The following is a 26,261-nucleotide window of genomic DNA, read 5'->3' as shown; positions in this document are numbered from 1 at the left end:
ACAGTGGCCCGGCCATACCATGAAGGACTCCTCCTCAGCAACAGAAAGGACTGAATGGCTCACGCATTCAGCCTAGATGGTGCTCCAACCTGTTATGCAGAATGAAACACGGCTCAAAAGCTGCATGAGTCCATTTACGCAAGAGTCCGAAAAAGCCAAAACCATAGGACGGGGAACTCGGGCAAGGAGCAGGTGCCCGGGTGCAGGGGGCGGAGAGGAAGTGACCACAAAAGGGCACAGGGGGACTTCTGGGGGGCCTGGAAGGGTTCCATGTGTTGACTGTGGTGATGGTCACGCACCTCTGCTGTTTGTCAAAGGAGAGCTATAGGCTAAAAATGGGCAGGGCTTACGGTATGTAAATTATACCTCGAGGGTGGAAAACAAGCCAAATGGGCAAGCTCTCTATGTGCTGAGGATACACTAAGATCTCCAAGAAATGCTGTCAAGTAAGAATCTCCCTGCTCCTAACAGCGTGTAAAAGTGTGTATGGGGGAGGAGGGAATAAACACACGCGTGTCTGCTTCTGTTTGTACCGAGCCTGGGAGGGCACACAGCAACCAGGAAGGGTGGTCAGCCGTGAGGGTGCCGGCTGTAGGGGCAGGCACGTAGCAAGGCCTCTCTCTCTCTCTCCATCCTTTCTGGTGTTTTTGAACTTGGTGCCATATTGAGCTTATTACCGATTTAAATTTTTTTTTTAACATCTATTCATTTTTTGATAGAGAGAGACAGAGCGTGAGCGGGGGCGGGGGAGGGGCAGAGAGAGAGGAAAACACAGACTCTGAAGCAGACTCCAGGCTCTGAACTGACAACACAGAGACTGACGCCGGGCTCGAACTCACGGACCACCGTGAGATCATCACCTGAGCCGAAGTCGGACGCTTAGCTGACAGAGCCCCCCAGGCGCCCCGAACATATTAACCAATTTAAACAATTATATTAAAAAGAACCTTTGGGGCGCCTGGGTGGCTCAGTCGGCTGAGCGCCTGATTCTTGGTTTCAGCTCAGGTCATGCTCTCACAGTTGGTGAGTTCGAGCCCTGCATCGATCTCACTGCTGTCAGTGCAGAACCTGCTTTGGATCCTCTGTCCTCCTCGCCCGCTGACCCTTCCCCCCACTTGCTCAGGCACGCACGCGCTCTCTCTCGAAAAAAAAAAATAATAAAAATAAAAAACTTAAAAATTATTAAAAAATTAAATAAAATAAAAAGAAACTTTGGTGCTTCCAAAGCATAGTATATGAAAAGGAGAGAAAGAGTTAACTACCGTAGGGAGAGCTGATCGACACCACCTTAACCAAGAGATCAAGGTCAACATCACCATGATAAGACGCGTTGATAACATGGAGCCCAAATAGGATGTGGAGAGAAGGGTTTCTGGCTTGTATGGTATTCTTCTCCCCACACCCAGAGTGCCAGTCTAATCATGGAAATCCCAGATAAACCCAAATTGAAGGCCATTCTATTAAATGCCAAAGGCATGAAAACCAAGGGAAGTCAGTGGTGGGTGCTGTGTCACCGACCAGCAAAGATGGAGGAGGAGCGGCGACTCCAATGCAAAGTGGCACCCCGGGTGGGGTCCGGGGACAGGAAAAGGACATAAGGGGGGAAACTGGGGAAATCTGCAGAAAGTCTGCCTTTCCTTAGTGGTAACAATCTACCACAGTTAATGTCTCAGTGGTAAGAAACGTACAATGGTAAGGTAAGACGTAAGCACAGGGAAGGATGGGATACGGGAGCCCTCTGTGCTGTCTTTGCAACTTTGCCGTAAAACTTAAAAACTTGTTTATTTTCTGTAAATCAAAAACTGTTCCCAAATAAAAAAAAAAAATGTATGGGGCGCCTGGGTGCCTCAGTCAGTTGAGCGTCCGACTTCGGCTCAGGTCATGATCTCGCGATCCGTGAGTTGGAGCCCCGCGTCGGGCTCTGTGCTGACAGCTCAGAGCCTGGAGCCTGTTTCAGATTCCGTGTCTCCCTCTCTCTCTGCCCCTCCCCTGTTCATGCTCTGTCTCTCTCTGTCTCAAAAATAAATAAACGTTAAAAAAAAATGTATTACAAATAAAACAAAGGCAAAAACTCCTCAAGACACTGAAGAGCAGGGACTTGGCACGAGGTGGACACATTATGGCAAGACTCTGGACTGTCACACATGAGCTCATAATGGTGTCGGGGAGAATGGGGAACATTTACGCACAGAAATGCAGAAAAAGGATCTGGCAAGAGCCACACACTGATGGACGTGGTTCCCTACAAAGGGTAACAGGAACCTCTGCCTTTCTCTGCGCACGTCTGAAAGGAACGCATTTTATTTTACAATGAACAAACCTTAAATTTAAAAAGAAAAGAAAAATCAAGCTGATGTGTCGTTGTCGGCCCAGTGCCGACAGAGCCTCCCCACCTCCGACGGCCACCTGCCCTGGGCTCCCCAGGGAGCTGTGCCAGGCCCTGCCACCAAGAGATGTCAGCGGGGCAGACGCCATAGAAGCCGGACTTCCGTCTAAACAGCTTCTACCCACGTGAGGGGAACTTAGTATTGCAAGACAAGACATGCCAACCCAAACCACAGGAAGCGTCCCTCCTCAAGCCGAGAGGACGGCTCACGGTCTCTGGTCACAGCCCCCCAATCCTGACTGCTAGATCCCTAGCACTCCATCGCCCCCCCCCCCCAAGGTAACAGAACCACGTTTGAAGGCATCCTCCTTAAAACCGCTGGCTCCCTGGCCACAGGGCCAGCTGGGGGCCTCCTAGACAAGGAGGCTGTGACCCTCCAGAGGACCCTGTCCATCAGCACAGAACACAGAGGCCCCGTGGCCTGGGACAGACAGGGCTGTGTCCCACACCCACCACGGGGGCTTCCTCCAGGGCTGGCCTGGCCGTGCCAGGGTGTATCACCCAGCAGGCGGGTGTCACCCCAGCTGGGACAGTTCCTGCTTGCTTTGCTCGCCAGCCAGCCTGCCAGTCCCTAAGACTCTTATCGCTGGGAAAATGTGTATCATGGAGCGGAGTCTCCAGGATGCCTCCTCCTACATCTGGGTGTGGGGGTGTCACCAGGGGCCTGGGGAGCTCTGCTGGCCGCTTGTCTACACCCCACGGGTCTGTGGTCTGAACAGGTTCAACTTTAGCCAAAGGAAGTCTCCCACTACAGAGCATCGGTTTTCCGTGCTGCAGCTCATGACCAGAATCCCCCTGAGTTTTAAGTTGGCCCGGGGAGGGGTCCGGCCCCGCGCGCTGGTATTTTTATGACATCTCCCCCTGGCTCCCTGTGGGAGGATGACCCCCTCGTGGCCTCCTTTCCGTGGTTCTGCTCTGGTCCAAGTGGGCACTCGGACAACCTGCCTTCAGACCTCGGGGCCCCACAGCGAATGTGTTCAACCAGCACCCAGGCACACGGCAAGAATTAAATGGGTAGCACACCGGCAACCCGGAGGGGCCTCAGTTGCCCCAGCCCAGGGTGGGGCTCCCTTAGAGCTAGAGAAGCCAGAGCAGAGAGACATCCACGCTTGGCTGGCCTCAGGGTCTTAGCACAGTACTGTCATTACTCGGTGTCAACAGACAAATCACAGCCCTTCCTGTAAAGACAAGGGGCCTGCTTCTGTTCTCCCTAGAGCACCCCACGCCCCACCTCACCGCTGTGCGCCCCAGTGATGAGTCCTGGTGCGTCCTCCGGGCCCCTTCTCAATGAACGTTGTCTGTGCAGCAAAATGAATCCAATTCTGGTTTCTAGATATATCCATTCAACAAATATGCATGATCCTACTACATAGCAGGACAGCAATGAACACACAGACACAAACCCCTGCCCGTGAGAACCTCCCATTCTGGTGGGACAGAGAGTAAACTAATAACGAAAATAAGTTCAGGTGCTAATAAGAGCTCTGAAGAGGGGCGCCTGGGTGGCTCTATCAGTTAAGCATCTGACTTTTTTTTTTTTTTTGGGTGGGTGGGGGGGTGGGGTGGGGGGGGGAAGGGGTAGAGAGAGAGGGAGAGAGAGAGAATCCCAAGCTGTTTCCGCACCGGCAACACTGAGCCTGATGCAGGGCTTGAACTCACCAACCATGAGATCACGGCCTGAGCTGAAATCAAGAGTCAGACACAACCGACTGAGCCACCCAGGCGCCCCTGCGACCAGCTTTTGATTTCAGCTCAGGTCACAATCTCATGGTCCGTGAGTTGGAGCCCCGTCTGCACTGAAAGTACGGAGCCTGCTTGGGATTCTCTGTCTCTCTCTCTCAAATAAATAAACATTAAAAAGAAAAAGAGCTCTGAAGAAAACATATCAGGGCAGGGGTCTGAGAGAGTGCCAGGCCCCGTGTGAGCCGGGGTAGGTAAGGGACCGCCTGGCACTGAGGTGAGGTTTCAGCAGGGACCCAAGAAGACAGGGGCAGCACAGGTCACGCAGAACTCTGGACACAGAGGAGATGTGACTGAAGGCAGAAAAAGGCCACAGGGGAGAGTGAGCCCGGGGGTCTGGGGAGCAGGCCGCGTGGCCAGAGGGGTGAAGGAGGAGAGAATGGCAGGAGGTGAGGTGGGAGCCAGGCAGGGTCGTGTGCAGAGGAGGGTCGTGCCCTAACTCGGGTCCACAGGCACCCAGTGGGGGTGGGGGGCGGGGGCAGGAGCCGAGAAGGCCGGATGGAGACGACCGCTCCGGTTCAGGACGTGCTGACGTGGGGGCACCGGGAAGGACCCCCCCCCCCGACCAGCCCCACGCCAACCCCAGCGAAGCAGCCGCTGGCGGCGTCTTGGCCGCCGCGGCCGGGAAGGCGAGGACTGCACACGCAGAGCTGCCACCGTCCCGTGTCCTCCCCGCCCGCCTTCTCCACAGGCGTGCCGCGTCCGTGGGCAAATCCTGGGACTAGGCGACTAGGAGGAGGCTCGACACCGGCCACCGAGAAGCCGGTCTGTGTACCATGAGCACTAGGCAGCCGTGAAGAAGGGAGGATCACGGGGGGCACTTGGGATGCGCACCGGCTCACGTACGGACGGGCCGGGTCACTATATTCTACGCCTGAAACCAGCATAACGCTGTACGCTAACCTACTGGAAATTAAAATTAGAACAGGAAAGGGCCTACGGATAACAGGGCCTGAGCCGGGACCCAGAGCCAGGCAGGAGGGGCACAAAGGTACAAATGGAGCGAGCGGTCGCCGGTCTGCTCCACGCCAGCTCCTGCCCGCCCTCCTCACCTCGACAGAAGACCTACTGCCTCGTCCAGGAAGCACTCCCTGACCACCACTCCGGCCCAAAGCTCCCCATCAGAACCTCTGTCTTCCACGTGCCTCCTCCGACTCTCACTGTGCCGAGAAGCAGAAGAGAGGACAAGAACCTCTTGGGGCCCACTCGTGGCAGCACCCGCATCCAAACCCAGCCCCTGCTGCTTGCTCTGGTGGCCCCATTCTCCGCTGGAGACAGATGCTGGGTGAAGGAACAGTGGGCAGGCACGGGGACTTGGAGGCCCCCACCTGCCTGCCCCACCCCTGCTCCTCAGCCGCCTCATCTGTAAAACGGGACCGACCCAAAATGACCCCCCGACAGCGCTCAGTGTCGCGCTCACACGCAAGTGCATCAAAGACGCGCGAGGTCCATTCGGTGTGGGACAAAAAGACCAGAGCCACCCCGACTGCCACTGAAGGAGGCCCATCAAGCAACTGAGGGGTGCACCCGGCCCCGCAAGGACCCAGGGAAGGTCTGGATTATTCCTCCACACCTGGCCTGGTTCCAGAAATCTCTGAGGTCACTCTGAGGTACAGACAGCGCAGGAGGAGTGAAAACCAACTTGATGAAGCTGGGCCAAGGGTCAAGGGTGCTACTCTAGGTACGGGCCAACAGGCCCAGTGGGGGAGGCCTCCTGAGAAAGTTTGAGGCTCTGGGTTCAGGTTTGGCCCCCCGCAGACCCAGCATCCTTGGGCCAGCCTCTCTGACTCAGTTTCCTCACCAGTAAGCAGCGATCAAGTACGGGCCTCAAAGCGAGTAAGGTGCCTTGCCCTGAGGCCCCAGCGTCGATCATGGCACACAGAGGATGCTGTCATTTCTCATTAGGACAGTCACAGCAACTGCCGCTGGTCCCGCTCCTCCATTCCTTACCCCTCTGGGGGAGGTGGTGGGGGAGGGGGGGTGGGCAGGAAACTCCAACACAGCAAGACCTCTGGGATGTGTTAAGTGGTTGGAAAGCAAGTTGCCAAGCCACGTAAGTGGGGTGGCCCCAGTTCTAGAAAGCAGATATGCTGAAAAAGAACCAACTGCTGGCAGTGCCATATATTTGTCCCGGCAAGGACACCTGGACACAAATACGCAAGAGGGGTCTGGCAGGATCCACCCCAACCTGACCATGGCGTTCCCACGTGGAGCCAGGAGGGCGGGACAGGGCTGGCGGTGCGTTCTTCCCCATCGGTCAGTTTCCCTCTGCACAAGAACAGGGTCTTTGGTGTTTTACTCGCATAATTCAAATGCAGGGAGAGTAGGCCTCCCATGGGCACTTTCCCGACCCTCACATGCCTCCTGGGTCTCACCTCCGCCTCAGTCCCTTTTCCAAGAGGACAGCAGGTACACGGCAGGCCAGTACGTGAAGCCCTCTGTTCGTGCCCTTCCCTCTGCCTGGGACACCGTTCCCTGGGGTCTTGGAGGGGCTGGCTCCATCTCGGGGCACCCGCTGACCACCTGTCTGAAGCAGCCTCCGCCCCGCCACTCTCTCCCTCCCCCTACCATTTTCGCTGCACTTCACCTTCAGAAAGCTGTTCATCTAACCTTTCACCCGATCTCTGCCCTTCTTGGTGCCGGCCGGGTTCCGACCACCTGGCCCGGCAGGTGCCACTGAAGGCGTGCCAGCCGGGCACACAGCTAACAACCTCGAAGGGTGCCGAAAGCCAGAAGCTGCTCGCTCCGTCACCTCGGCCCCATCCACAGACACAAGTGCCACAGCATCCACCATGCACTCCACGCCTTGCCATCCCTGACGTCCCCGAGCATCTGGCTCTGGGGGACACAGTCCCAGCTAGAGGCCCGGCTCCTGAGCTCCTCCCTGTGTGACTTCGAGTCAGTTCCCCTCTCCGGCCTCAGTTTCTTCACCTGCAAATCAAGGATGCTAAGAGCAGCACCCCAGGGCTGCTGGGACTGCATGGTCCAGTGTCCCCAGGGTATGGCACAGAGTGATTCTCCACAAACGTCACCTCTTACTGTGTCATAAACATCCAGCCGCAGGTGAAACCAAATGAGCCACCCGGCTCCCTGTTCAAGCTGAGGGTGACTGCAAGAGGGAAAGCACCCAGCAGAGGCCTCCCTGCCGACACTAACAGGAACCCAGAACGCACCCAAAGCAGGAGTCTTTTCTCTCCAGCGCCTTCTTGCTTCAGAGGCAAGGCAATTTTTTCCTTTTATTCAGATCGTAGCGAATGCCCTATAAATATCTCGTTATTGGCTTGCATTTTCCCAGAGCTTTCACACAATAAGGGCTTAATTACAGCATGTGGTTAGCAACCCCAGTAAATTAAGGGTTAGCCGATGTTCCGATTTTTTTCTGCAATCAAGGGCCCTGTAATTTCGGCGTTTTCATTCAAATCTGGGCAGAAGCTTGGCAGACGTGGCCCTGATCCAAATGCAAACACCTGGAGAGACACATGGCTCCATTCCAAACAGCCCCTCCCGCGACCGGTGCCTCTGAACACTCTGAAATCCAGAGCCGTCCACAAGGTCGTCCCCTGCCCCTCACCCGGAAACGACCGGCTTACGACCGGGGGATTTCAATCTGTGTACCTAGCGAGGGCCATTATCCCTGGACAAATAACTCTGCAAAGACACCCGGCGGCCCAGATCTGAGCTTCGGAGAAATCGGTCTCCTGGGCTGGAAACATAATCCCAGCAAGCAAAACCCAACCAAGAACCACACGGGCAGACAACCCACATGCGGAGTTCGGGAGGCATATCTCTTCCCTGGCGTTATACTCCGAGGCTACAACCGCTTAGAACAAGAGGAGATCACGCTTCCCCTGGGTCTGGAAACTAACAGGTCTTACACAGCTTTCTGGGTCATTAAATCCTCTTCTAGATCATTCTAAGTAGCTGTTTCCGAGCTGGCTGTCCGACGCACTGTTTGTCTAGCTAATCCGCTACTGTTGGGCATGTCTGCTCCCAATCTCCCGCCACCATCCACTAAATGAGCATCAGTAACTCTCACAGCCAAATATTTGTCCGCAGCCACCATTTCCACCTAGAAACACAGCAGTAACCGGCTCCCGCCAGCATTTCAGGATCTGGCTCACTGGCTAGTTCCGGTTACATGCTCAGAGCTAAAGCCAGAATGATGCCCGCCTGCACGGAGAGGCACTCACTCAGTGTTTGGGCTAAAATAAGCTGCTTTGGAAAAATAAAAAGTAAAAAAATAAAACAAAACAAAACAAAATAAAATAAGGTGCTTTGGGGATGCCTGGGTGGCTCAGTTGGTTAAGCGTCCGACTCTTTGTTTTGGTTCGGGTCATGATTTCATGGTTTGTGAGTTCGAGTCCCACATCGGGCTCCATCCGGACAGTGCGGAGCCTGCTTGGGATTCTCTCTCCCCGTGCCTTCCCCCCTCTCTCTCTCAAAAATAAATAAATAAAATTTTAAAAAATTTTATAAAATGAGGTGGGTTTTATATTAACAAGGTAATTATGAATTCCCTTTCTTTACGCAAAGAGTCCTCACACCCAGGGCTTTTCCAAGTCACAGGGATCTCCTATTTCACAAGGGTTAGCTCATTTGCTCCTCAGCCCGCTCCCAGGAGAGAAGGAACATCGTGATTCCCATTTTCCGGACGAGGGAACTGAGGCCCGGAGAAGTGAGGTCATTCAGCCAATGTGTGGCCGCGCAGGGACAGCCACATTCCCCCGGGCACCTCCAGGACTCTCCCCCATTCAGGCTGACCCAGGTACTACAGACCACCCAGGCAAAGCAACTTTAGGTACGCACCAAAAGAGAAACGACGGAAAATAGCAGCTTTCATTTGCAAGATCCCCGAAGGGACAAACCAGCCCAAGAGGCGGACCACGTGCCTATACCCCTCAGCCTGGCAGGGACCTAAAGTGCCAACAGTCAGTCACCTGACAAGCATTCGTCCGGCACCCACCGTGTGCCAGACAGCAGTCCCGTGGTGTAGCCATGTCTCCTGGAGGGGCCCATCACCAAAGATCAAATGGAAATGTAGCCAGAGACGGTAGAGACCCATGGGGCAGCTGATTCTTGCTAAAAGAAAAATGGCACTAGGTCATTTGTGAGTTGGTGGCTGGGTCCCGCTCACTGAGATAATCCAGGTAAAGCTGCAAATCAAAGGCGAGGGCCCTCAGCTTGCCCAGGACCAGGTCCGGAATGGAACCACCACAGCCGTCCCTCTGCTCAGAGCCCTCCCTGGCCCCCACTGGACCCCAGTACCTGCTAACCTTATCTCCCCCAACTCTCTTGCTATACTGGCCTCCAGGCACACCTTCACCTCAGGGTCTTTGCACTGGCTGTTCCCACAGCCTGGGATGCTCCCCCAGCAAATCTCCACTGATGGCTCCCCCCCACCTCCTTAAGTCTCTACTCAGATGTCACTTTCCTAAGGAGGCCTTCCTTCCCTGACACCCCCATTTAAAACCCTAACCTCCCCCTGCCCTCTCCCTGAGCCTGCTTTTCTTTTCCTTAACAGCTTTCAACTTCAGGCCTGTTTCTTCCTTATCGGCCCCCTGCTGGAAGGCCAGCTCCCCCGGGGTGGGGGTTTTGGTATCTTGCTCAGGGCTGTGTCCGTAGCCACAGAACAGGGCCCCCGGCAAGGACACAGAGTGTTTAGAAAACATTTTTCAAGAACAATTGAAAACTGCACAGCGCTTTAAGCACTTTTCCCCTCCTAGACACCCTTCCAAGCCATTTAGTCCTCACTCCACCCTCAAGGACAGGCACCAGGTGACTTCACCTGCCCTAAGCGATGAAACACACCCAACTTATAAGGCAAGGGGCTTATAAGTGGATGCTGTTAACAGCCCCATTTCCCAGCTGGGGATACTGAGGCTCAAAGAGGAAAGGCTCCCAGGAACAAGCCCAGGCCTGGGGGATTCTCAGCTGGAGGCCTCAACCTCAGCCTCTTCCTGTTCTTCTCTCAAGGAAAAATTTCTCAAGTTCCTCCCTCCATTTAGCTGCGGAGGCTCAACGACCAGGGTCACCAGAGAGGCTCATCCGCCCCCCTCCTTAGGGCCACATGCTGTTACAGGGCAGACGAGCCAAGGGTCTGAAACTCAAAAGTTTCTAGGGCCAGGAGTCTCCAGGCAAATGTAAAACGAGCCTGGGCGAGTACTAGAGAGTAGTGGGGAGTGGGGCAGCACACGTGGCCACTCCTGATCTGACATGGCAGCCGGTGGCTGCTGCTTCTGAGATCCAGGCACTTGGTGCCAAGCAAGTCTCAGGCCCAGGAAGGCCAGAATATGACGACTAAAACGACAGCTGCCATGGGTATAGGGTCAATGCACTCAACACATGTTAACTCACACAGCCGGCCCAGGGACTGCCTAGTAGTTATCACCCCATTTTACGGAAAAGGAACCTGAGTCCACTTGGCCAAAGTCACACAGGCAAACACGATGAAGCCTGGCCTAAGGCCCAGAGCCCGTGTTATTACACCACTAGACTCTGAGGCTCTTTGGGTGTTTGCTAAGCATTGCAAAAACCTGAATTTTGATGCAAAACTTAAATGTTGGTCGCTAACTAAGAACAAAGTATTTTAAACACCATGCAGGTGAAACAAAAGACCAGCAAGCAGGCTTCAGCCCCCAGGGCCACTGATCTACAACCCGGTACCGGCTGAGTTGGTACAGGCTGAGCTATCTCGCTTGGACCACAGTCTTAGAAAACCAACAAGGAGGAGGCAATGAAACAGAGCAGCCCGTGCTGACCCCCTGGGAACAGGCCCTGGAACTACTCTCTCATTTGTTCTCTGAAACTAGCCAAGATGTCATCTGTAAAGGTCTACAACGCAAAGAAGGAAACAGGTCCTCAGCTGCAACAGTTTGACCAAACTCACAAGAAGGAGGAGTGGGATTCAAAGCGAGGGCCAGCCCGCTGTCCCCCTGTGGCAAGGCTTGGTAGCTAAGAAACCTTACCCACACTCGGGAAAGAAAAAGAAGTTAGCTCCATTTGAGCAACCCATAACCGAGACGCTTTTTTAAAACTTTGGCTCTCAGGCCCTGAACTAATGCTCTTAACGATCAAGGTCACATTGCAGGCTTCTGGGAGAAGGTTGCCACAGGAGCCAGCTCGGTACTAGGTGGCTGGGTGGGTGGATAAGAGAGAAAGGCCAGGGGCAGAGACACTGAGGAGAGGCAGGCAGGGAAGAGAGACCCAAGGTCCCCAACACAGAGCCCCCAATTCCTCACTGAACAGCTCTGAGCAAGAGGGCTCAGCTGAGCCTCAGTTGTCTGCTCTGTAAAATGGGACCATAGCAGTGTCAGCCTCAGAAGGCTTAAATGCAGTCCAGTGCATAACTTGAAAGCACTTTAATTCTGATTAGTGTTTGCTGCTGATATGGGAGGGACCAGCATGGTGAATAACAGCCTGGCCGTGCCGACCTACCGTGTGCCAGGCACCGTGCTAAGTAAGCACTTTCAACAAATCAGGTCACTGCAGAATGGCAAGTTGAGGGACCATCACCCTGTTTTTAGGGGGGAGGGGGGGAAACTGAGGCTCAGAGAGGCCAGACACCTGTGCGAGGAGGTCACCAGGCAAATGAAACAGAACTTTGCTGGGTGTCCAGTTAAAGCCTGGGCGGACAGGCAGGAAAATAACCATGCAAAGGGGCCCACAGCCCAGCCCAAGGCTCAGCCCCGGCCCAGCTGACCCCAGGTCCACACCTTTCCGCCACAGTGGACAACAGGCAAGGTGCCAGAGACAAAGCAGCAAAGGAGGAAATTCATGCCGCTGAGAGCAAAACTCCAGGCCTCTGGGAAGGCAGGGTGGGGCTGGGCACCACTGAGCACTAGCCTGGTGCCCTTGGGCCAAGGATGAGGCTTTTCTGAGCCTTCCTGCTCGTGTCTAAGGTGGGGTAACAGAACCTCCACCCCTCTCACTCCCTGTGGGATCCGAGAGGCTGACAAACTGAACTCAGCCTGGAGCCTTCGAGATGAACATTAACCCTTACTGCAGATAACAACAACAACAACGATGATGACTGGGATGTTATCATTTGGCAGCCACAGGCACAAATGGAGCCGTTCCCAGAATGGAGAAGTGACAGCCCATCTGGGAGGCAGAAGGGCAAGAGGCGGGGGAAGGGAGAAGAAAGAACCAAACACCCCTGGAGGGCTCACTGCCAGTTCTCATTCATCAGCAGCTTCCTGAATCCGGGCAAAGAGTGGAGTTTGCCCACTGGATAGATGAGCAAACCGAGGCTTCTCAGGGCTGCCCAAAGGCCTGATCAGGCTCCAAAGAGGGCCCCCAATTTGCAGACTTTTGCTTGGGAGCTGACCCCAAGAGCACCCTGACAAGGGCCAGGAAAGAATCCTGCAGAAAGTACCCCCTCCCAGGGTCCTACTTCCAACCGATAGGGGAGTTCAAGTTTCATCCTTCAGCTCCCTTGTTCCCAGCATGCTCCCAGCCCAGCCCACCCCACCCAGGACTACAGAGATGGGGCCAGACAGTGGGGAACTGCCAGGGCACTGATGGGCAGACTAACATAAGGACGGACACCCGGACAGACAGACAAAGGGATCCGTTTGGGAGAGAAGCCAGCGTTTGCCAGGGACCAAGTTTAGAGTTAGCCTGGGAGAACCAGACAACAGAGTCCCCTAGGGTACAGCCAGTCAGACGGCAGAGGCCAGCCAGGGTAACCCAACAGAGGGATGGCTAAGTCTGCGAGCGGCACGGACAGGCGGCCAGACAGCACAGGTCACCCTAGACAGCTAGCCAGGCAGCAGGGGGCTGCCCTGAGGGACTGGACAGATGGACAGCCAAATGGTAGTGGCAAGGAGTTCTATCGAGGACAGAGACAGCCAACCAGACGGCATGGGCTGCTCCAGATAAATGAACAGCCAGCCAGACCGCAGGGGTCGAACCAATAGGTACCTAGCTGGCAGGTTTCGGACAGACAGAGAGAGAAGGGGGACCTAACCCTGACCCACAGGCAACCAGATGGTAGAATTCAGCCACGAAAGCTGGGGATCTGAGAGTCGGCGACGGTCCACCGCAATTCCTGGCCCCCGCCCCCCCGTCGGCGAAACGCCCCCAAGGGTCTGAGCCGGCTCCGCAGCCCCTGCAGGAAGCCCTCCGCCCAGGGCGTCCCACAGAGCCCGCCTCCCTGTCCCCGTCCCCGTCGCGGGCACGCAAGCGCCGCAGTTACGCCGGCTGCGCAGGGCGCGCCATTCCCGGTCCGCCCTCCGCGCCCTAGGCCGCCGCCCGCCCGCCGCCGCCGCCGCCGCGCTCGCTCACCGGCCTACGAAGTTCTCGAGCACCGAGCTCTTGCCGGCGCTCTGGCCGCCCACCACGGCGATCTGAGGCAGGTCCAGGTGGCAGCTCTGGCCGATGGAGCTGAAAGCGTCCTGCAGCTTGTTGACCAGCGGGATCAGCTCTTCCATCCCGCGGTTGCCCATGGCGCCGGCGGCCCCGGCCCGAGCGCCCCGCGCTCCCCGCCTGCCCCCGGCCCTTAACGACGCGGCCCCGCGGCGTCCGCGGCCGTTGCTCCCCGCCCGCCCGGGCCTCGGCGCGACGCCCGCTCCCGGCTCGGCCTCACAGTCGCCGCCTCATCCGGTTCTCAGACGACACCCGACCCGAGCGACCTCCCGCCCGGGCCCCGGGGCTGCGCCCAAAGCCCTCACACTTCCCCCGATTGGTCGGTCGCGCTGCCACTCGTAAACAGGAGCCAGTGAAGATGAGGTATAGGGCTACGGCTGAATGATCCTTCCTCCTGGGGACCTCGCGGTGGGCTCATTGGACTCAAGAACTGTCGTTTTTGTGCAAGAGCCAATAGGGTCGGGCAGCGAGTTGTCAAGGCCAGGAGGCGGTGTTTCGGGAAAAGGCAATGTTGGCCCGGCCTACTGGGGCGGGGAGTTTCCGAACGGCAAGAAAACCCAACAGTCTTACTGGCAGGAAGACCCGCCAGTCTACAGTGCAGGCCAGTGACGTTAGGGATCGATTCATAGACTGGTTTGTCACTTGACACCACCTAGTTCCCTAAGAATTTCCCATTGGTTTATATAAATATCACTCCGTGCTTCCAGCCAACAAAGCGAAAGAGGACGGGCTTTGACCTGCGAATCCTGACTTTGACTGAGAACCTGTCAATCAAAGAATCCCCCGTTCTAATGATTGTTGTAGCAGGTCCATTAGTGTCTTCTGGAGTAAAGGATAAGGCCCATCGTACTCGCCGAAGAGCGACACCTCGTGGTGGGACCCGGTAATGATCGTAGCTTCAGAGTTTCCGGCCTCTAGAGAAAACTACAAGTCCCAGAATGCATCTCGGCCCCGGGCTTGCAAACCAGCTACTCGCGCGGCGTTTCAATGCGTTTTGAAGAATCTGGCGTTAGTGGTTCCTAGAGAGAGGCGGTAGCGCTGTAGCGTTGGCTCCACTTTCATTCGTATAAAGTTCCACCTCCACGCTTTTGCAAATGCTGGGCCCTTTCCCGGGAATACCTTTCGCTCACGCCCCGGCTTGGTTTGGCTCATGCCTGCCTGCAACGTTGCCCCCCTGCCTTTCTGGCTAGAGCACATCGTGATCTTTTTAAGTCCACAATGAAACCCAACAGATCCTCTCCCCATGAAATGATTATCTTCTAGTCAGTGTTGGAGGTTCTGTGAACTAGAAATCTTGTTCCTCGTGGGAAAAAAGCCGGGGATAGGTGGAAGGATCTTGTGAAAAGAAGTGATTTGATCCCCGGGGGCGGGCATAGATTGGCCAAAGCCCAAACAGGAGTCGGATGGAATGGAGGTAAGAAAGTGGGCTGATGAGGCAGTTACCAGGGGAATAAAGAAACAGTGGGGAGGAGGCTGGCAAGGCAGCCAATGGTATCTGCCTGCTCCAAGACCCAAAAGCCCCGTCTCAGAGAGATGGGCAAAAAGTCAACCGACAAGGTTTTGGCATGGTAGCCTTGACCGCAGTGACAGAAACCTGGCAACATCCTACATACCCATTCACGGGAGCCGGTTAAATAAACACTGGGAGACAGCTGTAAAAAAAGACAGGAAGTCTTCATGTTCTGACGTGTAAACAATTTCAAATATACTAACAGGAAAAAAAAGGTACAGAACGGCAGGTAAAGGACGCCACATTCATGAAAAATATGTACACGTGGAAAATTTCTGGAAGAATACACAAACTAACCAAAGTAGTTGCACTTTTATGCTATTAGAATAGTGGATCCTATACAAGTCTTACTTTTCCAATTTAAAACCCCTTATCTCCTAAGAGTACCAGCTCTGTAATTGGCCATCTCTAGGTTAGATCATGGGCCTCTGTATTTGCCAGGTGATAATGGCCGAGTGACTTCATTCCTCTGAGCCTCAGTCTCATCTGTAAAATGGGGGATGCAGCTATACATGCATCACAAAGTTGCAAGAATCAAACACACACATGACAACCGTTCAGAACAGTCCCAGGCACAGTGTAAGCACCCTGCCATATCACACCTACTGTCTTCATCACTGTGTTTGCTGACGGCAAAATTAAGCCATGTTCAAGGCTAAAAGCATGAGCTCTGGAGCCAGCCTGCCACTTCGTCGGTGGTGACCTTGGGCAAGCTGCTTCCTCTCTAGGCCTGTTTCCTCACCTGTAATAAGTCGGGGAACAAGAGTGCCCACCCTCAGGGTGACTAGGGGGGGCCAAAGCCACAGGAAAAAGGATGCAGCTCCCACACTGGGGCACATGCTACATGCTGGGCTGTGCCAGGTGGTTCCCAGGTATCAGCAGCTGCTATGATTACTTATTATTATCATCAACAGGAAGCGGGGCGGGGGGACATTGGCCACAATGACACTCAGAGGAGGAAGAGGTCCTAGACAGGTCACCTCCCCGAGAAGGCACAGATACACTCTAAATTAGAATAATAATTTTAAAAAATCCCTCAATACCTCCCATTCCCTCCCTCCCTCGCCGGAACCAGATCAACGCAGTGTGATTCCTACAGAGGCCAGGGCTTCGGTGGCCCAGGCAGGACAGAGGGTGGGGTCCCCATACATGGTGCCCATGAAGTCCTGCACGAAGTCAGGGAAGCGCTTCTCCACGATGCTGGCACGCACAGCGCTCATCAGCCGCAGCTGCAGGGGGTAGGTGCCAGCGTCAGCCCGGGGGGGGGGGGGGGGGGGGGGGGGCGCCCAGAACCCTCCCACCACCACCCTGCGCCTGGCCCGCCCTGGTCACAGGCCCACCTGGTAGGCGATATTGTGGACGGTGAGGTGGTGCAGGGCAGCGGTGTTGTCGCTGTGGAGCAGTGCGTGCAGGAAGGCCCGGCTGTGCCTGCGGACAGGAGGTCGGGGCCGAGTGACGCAGGGTCCTGCACACCTCCGCACCCTCCCCCCGCCCCCGGGCCCCCCTCTTCCCCTACTTCTGGCAGGTGGGACAGGCACACTCGGGGTCTATGGGCCGGAAGTCTTTCTCATACTGTTTCTTCTTCAGCTGCAGGTTCCCGGTGGGCACCAAGGCAGAGCCAAAGCGCTGTGGGGGGCGGGGGGGGTGGGGGGGGGGATAGGGAGTGGGTCAACCAGGTCTTCATCCTCACCGGCCCCACCCCCACCTCAACCCCCCCAGGTCCGCCCCCATCTGCCCCCTGCCCAGGGCCTCACCGCCGTCCGGGTGGGGAAGACGCAGTCGAACATGTCACATCCGAGAGCCACGCAGACCACCAGATCAGTGGCATAGCTGGGGGGAGGGCCACGGGGGAGGGAGCAGAGAACCTCACACCCTGGTCACACACCCAGCGCTCCCCCCGCACGTACGCTCAGACTCCCCGGGGACAGGGCCACATTCCCTCTGAACCGCCCCCAGAGGAAAGCCAAGTCCCCACCCATGAGTCCCCCCAACAGGCAGGGCTGGGTCATTCCACCAATACCGGCCCAGGCAGGAACCCGCTCCCCACAGGTAGGGCTCGCTCCCCTCTCCTCCACATACCCGACCCCCATCAGGTATCGTGGCTTGTCCTTAGGCAGCCTTGAGGTGCTCAGAGCCACCATCCTCCAGAACTGGCCCTTGCTCTCGCCCCCACTCAGGCCCCCGATGGCGAAGCCCGGCACGTCCCTCTTGGTCATCTCTGGGGGTACAGGGCAAGGTGAGGGGCCACCAGGCAAAAGAAAGTCTGCCTCCTCCTCTGCGACCCCAGGGCAGACCCTGCCCGGACCTCCACAATCTCTCAGGGATTGAGAGAGAGAGAGAGAGAGAGAGAGAGAGAGAGTGTCTGTCTGTTGGTCTGAGGGCTGCTGGTGACCTCAGCTACCACTTGTCGAGTCCCCGCTGCATGTGAGATCCCCTCCTTCAGTCCTCAGGGGAGGCCCACAGCCTGTGCTCCCTTAGCTGAAACCTAAGAGGAAGCCAGATGTGTTTCAAAGCTGAGAATTGTCCAGATCTTAGAACGGTGCACATCTTATCTGCCGGGCGACAGCCTGTCCTCAAATCCTCTGAGGGTCCTGCCACAAAACACACAGAGGACTCCCAACAACGGGGGTGAATGACCACATAGGTCTGGTCTGGCCACCAAATGAGCTCGTTGCAAATTCCTGGGTGGTGTCGTGTTTTAGAAGTGGGTCGTTAGGCTCCAGAATTGCAGAGAAGAGGCTGCAGCTCTACGCTGCCGTTGAGGTGTTCGGGGCTTGCCACCCCAGACCAGACATGGCAGAAGCTGGACTTGAACCCAGGTGCGGCCTCAAAGCCCAGGCGTGCCTTGGGCCCCAATTGTATCGTTCGACCAGGGGAGGCCACGGCGTCGACGAAACGGACCCGGTCCGAGCGTCAGGTTTTAAAGCTGGAATGAACGGCAGAGTCCACTGGGGACGGGTTGTTCAAACGTGGCCTCCCGGGCCCCACCTCACCGCGGACTCTGACGCGGTCGTGGGGGACAAGCCGGGTGGTGCTGGTGCAGCTAAGCCTTGGAGCACAATGAGAAGCACCGTCAGGGCGGTGCCCGGCGACCTGCAGGTGGCCAAGAAATGAACTTGACGGGGCAAGGCCAGAGTGGTAGGGTTTTCTTGAATGAGAGAACACACGATACGAGAAAGTGTTTCACGCATTAGGGTAACGGTTCACGAAGCCTTGGTTTCTGCTTTCTTCTATGTCCACACATACTGAGCTGTATCATGAAATGTATCTCCGGGCCGCCTGGGTGGTTCAGTTGGTTAAGCGTCTGACTCTTCACATGGGCTCAGGTCGTGATCTCCCAGTCACGGGACGGATCCCCGCGTCGGGCTCCGAGCTCAGCATGGAGCCTGCTTGGGTGGGTGTCTCTCTCTCTCTCTCTCTCTCTGATCTTCCCCTGCTTGGCACACTCATGCTCTCTCTCTTTCTCTCTCAAAATAAGCAAATTAGGGCGCCTGAGTGGCTCGGTCAGTTAAGCGTCTGCCTTCAGCTCAGGTCGGGCTCTCACGGTTCGTGGGTTCGAGCCCCACGTCCGGCTCTGTGCTGAAAGCTCAGAGCCTGGAGCCCGTTCGGATTCTGTGTCTTGTCTCCCCCTCTCTCTGCCCCTCCCCCCCTCGCTTGTGTGCTCTCTCCCTCTCTCTCAAAAATAAACATTAAAAAGAAATGTTTTAATAATACGCAAATAAACATTAAAAAAAAAAAAGAAAGAAATACAGAAATGTATCTCTGACCGGGGAGGGGGTCTCCGTTCAAAAGACTTACTAGACACAGAACTGGGCGCAGTTTGAGGACGAAAGGGATGACGACAAAGACAGTCTTTACAACAAACATACTGATGTCAGGCGCAGGCACAACGCTTTGAACACACTTTCCCATTTGACCTCACTTTGACCTCTTGACACTGGGAGGATGTGCCCATTTTACGGAGGCCGAGCCACTTGCCCGAGGGTGCGCAGCCATGAGGCAGCAGATCAGAGGTGTGGATCCAGCCAGCTAAACGCCAGGACCCAGAGCCTTGCCCATGAAACTTTATTGCCTTTGAGTCCCCATCTCTGGCCCCCTTTTGTCTCCACGGCCACAGACCTCACATGGGCCTTACTGGATCTCTTCCCTTGGGCAGATACTCCAACCTCCTCACGGGCCTTCTGCTTCCTGAATTTCTCCATGATGCCCCTTGCTTCCTGTCACACTCCCACTCAACGGCCCTCCATGGCTCCCCAGTACCCCCACTAACAGCAGAATGCCCTAGGCACCGCTCCTGACCCTGAGGAGGAAGCAGCACGGTGTCTCGGTTAATGTTGCAGGTTCCAGAGCCCAAGACCTAGGGCCAAATCCTACCTCTGCAACATCCAAGCCGGGTGGCTGGGGTAAGTGACTTAACAGCTCTGTGCTTCAGTTTCCTCTTTTGTAACCACGGGAACCTGGTAGTTCCCACCTTACAGGACGGTTACGAAAACCAAATGGGTCAGTCTGTGACCAGCACGTGGCATAGCGTCTGGTGAACAGTATGAAATTGCTAGCTTTTGAAATCACCATTATTCTGCAAACATTCTCCTGCCATGTCTGCCTCCGTGCCTTTGCTTCAGCTATCCCTTCCGCCCATTAACAACCCCCGTCAGCGCCATCACGTGCCAGGCCCGGGGGTGGGGCCCTCGGTGATGGACAAGCCCTGGATCTACCGGCTACCGGCACGTGGCTCTACCTTCAAGGCAGGTGGCCCGGAGATCCTCGTCCAGCCCGCCCTGGATGATGGCAAAGAGGTTCTGCTTGTCTGGCCGCTGATGGGCTGCAATGCACCGGTCCAGCCAGCGGATTGACCTGGAAGAGGGACCCAGTCATGAGCCCTAGAGTAAAGAGACAAGGCTCCAGGGCTATGATCCCCTCCCGGTACATGCACATACGGACACACACACACACACACACACACACACACACACACACACACCTGTACATGGCCTCCTCCACGCGTGGCCCTGTCACAGTGCTGCTGACCACATCATCCAGTTGCATGATAATGTCGGAGCCTGGGGGGTGAGAAAAGCACCATCACTGGGGGACGTCTGGGTGGCTCAGCTGGTTAAGCATCAGACTCTTGGTTTCAGCTCAGGTCATGATCTCACAGTTCATGAGATCAAGCCCCACATTGGGCTCTGCAGTGGCAGTGAGGAACCTGCTTGGGATTCTCTCTTTCTCTCTCTCTCTCTGCCCCTCCCTTACTCTCTCTCTCTCAAAATAAATAAATAAACTTAAAAAAAAAAAACTTGCTTAAAAAAAAGAAGCAGCAGCACATCACTGGGAAAGCCCTCACTTCCTACTGGGGACAAGCTGGACCCTAGATGTCCCTCCTTGGGTCTTGCTGACTCCCACATAGTCCCCCAGGCTGTTGATACAATGGCCAGAGGGAACTTTTTAAAATACACGTTTGGGGCGCCTGGGTGGCTCAGTCAGTTGGGCATCCAACTTTTGGCTCAGGTCATGATCTCATGGTTTATGGGTTCGAGCCCTGCATGGGGCTCTCTGCTGTCAGCATGGAGCCCGCTTTGGATCCTCTGTCCCACTCTCTCTCTGCTCCTCCCGGTATACACGCGCACACACTCTGTCTCTCTCTCCCTCTCTCAAAAACATATAAGCATTTAAAATAAATAAACAAGGGGCGCCTGGGTGGCTCGATGGGTTAAGTGTCCGACTTCGGCTCAGGTCATGATCTCCCAGTTTGTGAGTTCGAGCCCCGCGTCGGGCTCTGTGCTGACAGCTCAGAGTCCGGAGCCTGCTTCGGATTCTGTGTCTCCCTCTTTCTCTCTGCCCCTCCCCCGCTTATCATGTTCCCACGCATGCTCTCTCTCTCTCTCTCTCTCTCAAAAGTAAGTAAACATTAACAGAAATTTTAAAAATAAAAATTAAATTAAATAAATAAATAAAATGCACATTTGATCCTGCCTCACCCTGGGCAGCTAAAATCCTGCCCAGGCACATAGAATAAATCCCACTTCTGCAAATTTACCCTTCAAGAGCAAAATGTTGGGTACACAAAGTGATTCGCCACGGTGTGGCAGGCAATAGCACCATGCGAGCCCCAGTGACCACCAACAGAGGTCTGGCTAAAAAAATCATGGTCTAACCCTTCACAGAAAGTTCCTTTCCCACAATTCCAAAATCTAGAAACTTCTCAAAACCAAAGGTTTTTTTCTTACGCTTATGGCATACCTACTTGGAAGCAAAACGAAGACAATTATAATCTTTTACGAAAATCCAATTTAGGGAGTGCCTTATTCAGTCTTAAAAAGGAAGGAAATCCCGGCATATACTACAACCTTGTGGACATTATGCTCAGTGAAATAAGCCAGACACAAAAAGGATCAATAAGGCTCGATCCAGCTGCAATACAGTGAGACACATCAACGACATTTAAACCCATGATTTCATGGTGATCCTAAAAAAACTAAAGATTAGTTCATTACCGCTGGAGGATGTTAAGTAATCAATTCATGAAAACCGGAAAAGAAGGAAAAGGAGGAATCCCACTTTCCCTGTATGAATTGAACTACTTGGTCTCTCAGGAGTAGGTGAGGCACCTTTCCCTTTACAGAAATAATCTAGCTGATAAATGAAGAAAAGAACATTACCATTTTGGAACTCCTAATAGCATGATACTCCCAGGCAAAGAGCCTGATGGTTCACTGGGAGAGACCGGCAGACATTACCAGCTCCCGGATGGAAATATACACCCTATGAAGCCCTCTTGCCAAAGGACACAAGAACTAGAATCTGGCTCAAACCTCTAGATCTAACTACCACCTACAGTAAATCTAGAAGGCAGAAGAAAACTGTCACACAGCACCATGGGGATGTGATCCGCAAAATTCAGACCATGTGAAACACTACAGGGGAAAAGAACCCATTTCTTCAAGAAGCAAATTGCGGGGGGGGGGGGGGGGGGGGGAGGGAAGGAGTTACAGTGAGAAACTATATGATGTATAATATATATATGTTACACTTGATTTTAGCCAAAAGCGATTACATATAATACATATTAAAAGAGAAATGTTCATTGTCCTTATCAAGGAGTGAGGGATATTGATGGAGATGGGAGGGACTTAAAGCTTCCTCACTCTCCCCTTGTTGCCCCCCCTTATTTCAACATATCTTTGCCCGACTAATTTGCCATTTAAGAGAAATAACAGCAATAAAAATAATAAAAGCTACTACATGCCAGGCACTGGCTTAAGAGATTTACAAACATTACGTCATTATTCCCGGGCGCTATCCTCATTTGAGTTGGCTCTTCCAAAGCTTAGACAGCGGGAGTGACTTACCCACAGCCAAGCAGCACGTAAGCAAAGGGCCCGCCTCACCTCCAACCCCTAGAAGCAGGGGAAGAGGAGGCGGCTCGAGACTCGCTCACCTAAGGCGTTCTGGATCTCCACGGACTTCTCGGGGCTCAGAAGGGACTCGTCGCCGTCGTAAGGGGAGCGGAAGCGGACGCCCTCCTCCGTCACCTCGGACAGGGACACCAGAGACACCATCTGGAAGCCGCCGCTGTCCTGGGGGAAATCCCACCGCAGGGCCGTCAGGGGGGTGGAGCTGGAGAATCTCCACCTCTGAGAAGTGCCCTGGGATCCCAGCCCCGACTCCACCTCACCGTCAGCAGATTGTGGGGCCAGTTCATGAAGCCGTGGAGACCGTGCGCTTTCTGGATCAGCTCGGGGCCCTGGGTTAGGGGAAGAAAGGATCAGGTTAGAGGCGAGGGCTACCCTGACGGCTCGAGTTGGAGGACAGGGCTGGCCAGCTTCGGGCCCCGCCGCTCTCTCACGCCCAGCACAAGGCCTGGGCCACCGGGGGCGTCAATAAGCCTTTGTCGATTGACTTAGAGGCGTGCCCGTGCCTCGGAGGTGTCCGTGCTCCCCACTCTCTGCCGCCGCCCCACCAAGGCAGAACCCACCCACCGGCCTCAGGCCCAGATGGTAGGTGTTGCCCAGGCAGATGCGGCAACCCAGCGCGTCCAGCTGCTCGGCCGTGATGCCCTTCATAGTGGCCTGCGTGCCCACTGGCATGAACACGGGAGTGGCTACCGGCCCGTGCGGCAGCCGCAGCTCCCCTGCTCGGGCTCTAGATCGGCTGCACTCGGCCACCAGCTTCATTATCCGGGGGGCCGACTCCACGGACGTCGGGCTAACAGCTGCCGCCATCTTAGCTAACGGAACCACGTGGACACTGCAACACCCTGGGCGGCGCCATGTTGACCAAAGTCACGTGACGCGCGGCGCGGGCTGTCCTTTTGGAAGGGAGTCCGGGAACCATGGCAACAGACGCCGGCGCGCTCGTCCCCGCGGAGTGCTCAGTTCGCTTCTGGGGCGGGGGCGTGTTACAGAGAAATAACTGTGGTTATGGGTTCGAATCCCAACCCGGCCACTTACTTGCTCTACAGTCAAAGCCTCTCTAAGCGATAATCTCCCCTATAAAATGCAGCGAATAACACTGCTTCAGCATTAAAAACGTTGTAAAAGGGGCGCCTGGTTGGCTAACCAAGTAGAGCATGCAATTCTTGATCTCTAGCTTTTTTTTTTTTTTTTTTGATCTCTAGCTTTTAAGTTGGAGCCCCACGTTGGGTGTAGAGATTACTTAAAAATAAAAACTTTCAAAAAATAAATTAAAAATAAAACATTGTAAAGATTGAAAGAAGCATGCATATATAGAGATCTTAATAAGTTGCCTAGCACAGGCTTTTGTCTATGTTGTCCACGGATTTATCCCAAGAGCTTAGAACAGCACCTAGTATATATTAGTCTATACAATAAAAGAAGGAATTTTAGATTTAGAGGAGACTGAGGCCCAGAACCTAGCCACATTTTTCTTTCATTAATTCAGTGTAGACCTACTTATATTCACACCTCCTAGTGCCACCTTTCATGACGCACAGGAATGAGAGAGTCATAGATTTATTGACCACTAGCCTTGTTCCATTAACAATAACAAAATATGGGGTGCCTGGGTGGCTCAGTCAGTTAAGCGTCGGACTTCTGCTCCCGTCATGGTTTCGCTGGTCATGGTTTGGGAGTCCCTGGGTTTGAGCCCCACGGCGGGCTCTGTGCTGACAGCTCAGAGCCTGGAGCCTGTTTCAGATTCTGTGTCTCCCTCTCTCTCTGCCTCTCTCCCTCTCACATTCTGTCTCTCTCTCTCTCTCTCAAAAATAAACATTAAAAATAAATAGATAAATAACAAATATTATATAATATATAATAACTTACTGTTGAAAATGGAGCTGATTATCTGTATCTGTTATGGGCAGCAGAGGGCGCCATTGCCCCAGAATCCTGCCTCTCAGTGGCCCACTGGCCTCAATTGTGCTGATGTTCGCAAGACTGACCTAGGAGCCTTGGGCTTTTCAGGGTGGAGAATCTTCACTGAGGCCATATCTGAAAAATGCCCACCCTTGAGACCCACCTCAGGGCCTTTGCACTTGCCATTGCCTTTGTCTGCAATACTCTCCCTTTCTGGTATCCCTATGGCTGACTCATATTTTATCAACTGCTCCTGACTCCCCCAATCTTAATGATGCTACCCCCCCCCCATCATTCTGTATCATGTCACCTGTAACTCATATTGTGCTTTTAAAACATCTGTGCAATGACAGTGCCCAAGTTTTTAGTCTCGGTGTAGTTCTGTCTCGTTGAACTCCTCTCTCGTCTTCCCAGATGCCTCCTACATATCTCCACTGGGTGTCTGTAGGCACGCAAACTTCAGATGTCTAAAGCAGAGCTCCCGATTGTCCCCCCAACCGTGCCTACCTCCTTCCATCTTCCTCTTCTCAGTAATAGCAGCTCAGTCCTTCCAGGAACTCAGACCAGAAATTTAGGAGTGGTCCTTGACCTCTCACTGTCTTACTCGCTACATCTGATTTGTCAGCCAATTCTGGCTGCTCTGCTTTCAAAATCTATACAGGATCAACTGGTTTACACCCCCTCCATAGCTCTCACTCTGGCCCAGCCACTAGCATCACTTGCTTTGAATATTGCAGTAGACATCTTGCGCTGGTCTTACGGCTTTTGTTCTTTACTCCCCACACAAAAACCTGAAGATGTTTTAAAGAAAATGCTTTCAACATTTCACCCTTATGTATGATGTCTACAGTAAGTTTTTGGAAGATGCACCATACCAAGTAAAGAAATGTCCTTTCAGGAACGCCTGGGTGGCTCAGTCGGTTAAGCATCCAGCTTTGGCTCAGGTCACGATCTCATGGTTTGTGAGTTCGAGCCCCACGCCAAGCTCTGTGCTGACAGTTCAGGGCCTGGAGCCTGCTTGGGATTCTGTCTCCCTCTCTCTTTCTCTACCCCTCCCCCATTCATGCTGTGTGTGTCTCTCTCTCTCAAAAATAAACACTTTAAAAATGAAAAAAAAAAAAGGTCTTTTCAATTCTTGGCTCACTAACAGATTTTTATCATAAATAAATGTTCATTGTATGCTTTTTCAGTATCTGAAATGACCATATTATTCGTCTCATTTAAAGTGCCCAGTGATGTAAATTTATTTTTTTATTTACTACTAAATTTAGCTCTATTCCTGAGATAACCCCACCTTGGTCATGGTATCTTTTTTACATGTTATGGCATTTTACATTAATTTTAATGAGTATTTTATTTAAAATTCCTGCATCATAGCTCTGTTATAAAATATATTGGTTTAGAGTTTTCCTTTCTTGTACTGTATCTGCCTGAGTTCGGTGTTCAAATATCTATGTGCTGGACGAAGTTGTGCAAGATTGGTATTATCTGTTTCTGGGATATTTTATTGACCTCACTTGTAACCCCATCTGGCTATGCTGTTTTCTGTGAAGAAATATTTGTAGCTACTGATTTAAAGGTTTGGGTTTTTTTGTTTTTTGTTTTTTTTTAATATTTAAAGTAAACTCTGTGGGGCGCCTGGGTGGCTCAGTCGGTTAAGCAGCTGACTCTTGGCTTCAGCGCAGGTCATGATCTCACGATTGTGGGTATAAGCCCGGCGTTGGGCTCTGCGCTGATGGTGCGGAGCCCGCTTGAAATTCTCTCTTGCCTCTCCCCACCCCCACACAGACACTCTCTTTCTCTCTCCAAATGAATAAATGGGCTTAAAAAAAAAAACCTCTATGCCCAACAGGGGGCTCCAACTCAGGACCCTGAGATCAAGAGTTGTAAGCTCTAATGACTGAGCCAGCCAAGCGCCCTGCCCAGGTTCTTGGAAGATAGTCTC

General features: G+C 53.9%; 2 protein-coding genes across 14 annotated transcripts in view; both read right to left on the bottom strand.

Annotated features, from left to right (window-relative positions):
* DNM2 (dynamin 2) overlaps nucleotides 1-13,740 on the bottom strand; it is an 89,053-nt gene extending 75,313 nt beyond the window's left edge. For 10 of the 13 annotated variants that reach the window (XM_053898504.1, XM_053898492.1, XM_053898495.1 and 7 more), the window contains exon 1: nucleotides 13,412-13,739. In XM_053898504.1, the coding sequence (XP_053754479.1) occupies nucleotides 13,412-13,572 (161 nt within the window). In that variant the 5' untranslated portion in view covers nucleotides 13,573-13,739. Of the gene's footprint in view, nucleotides 1-13,411 lie in introns of all 13 variants that reach the window. The other 3 variants (XM_053898499.1, XM_053898502.1, XM_053898507.1) reach the window with 3 other exon arrangements.
* Nucleotides 13,741-15,147: 1,407 nt separating this feature from the next.
* Nucleotides 15,148-23,269, bottom strand: QTRT1 (queuine tRNA-ribosyltransferase catalytic subunit 1). The gene is made up of 10 exons (XM_053898522.1): nucleotides 22,982-23,269; nucleotides 22,678-22,746; nucleotides 22,441-22,579; nucleotides 19,984-20,062; nucleotides 19,741-19,856; nucleotides 17,082-17,220; nucleotides 16,757-16,832; nucleotides 16,519-16,628; nucleotides 16,343-16,430; nucleotides 15,148-16,231 (listed from the first exon to the last, which is right to left on the bottom strand). The coding sequence occupies exons 1-10, from the start codon at nucleotides 23,222-23,224 to the stop codon at nucleotides 16,079-16,081; spliced, it is 1,212 nt and encodes a 403-aa protein (XP_053754497.1). The 5' UTR covers nucleotides 23,225-23,269; the 3' UTR covers nucleotides 15,148-16,078.
* Between the last annotated feature and the right edge of the window lie 2,992 nt (nucleotides 23,270-26,261).

Source organism: Panthera pardus, unplaced genomic scaffold, assembly GCF_024362965.1.
Source record: "Panthera pardus isolate Hobbes unplaced genomic scaffold, ASM2436296v1 HiC_scaffold_8, whole genome shotgun sequence".
Classification (NCBI taxonomy): domain Eukaryota; kingdom Metazoa; phylum Chordata; class Mammalia; order Carnivora; family Felidae; genus Panthera; species Panthera pardus.
Note: the sequence above shows the minus strand (reverse complement) of the source record. Positions and strands in the feature narration are given on the sequence as shown.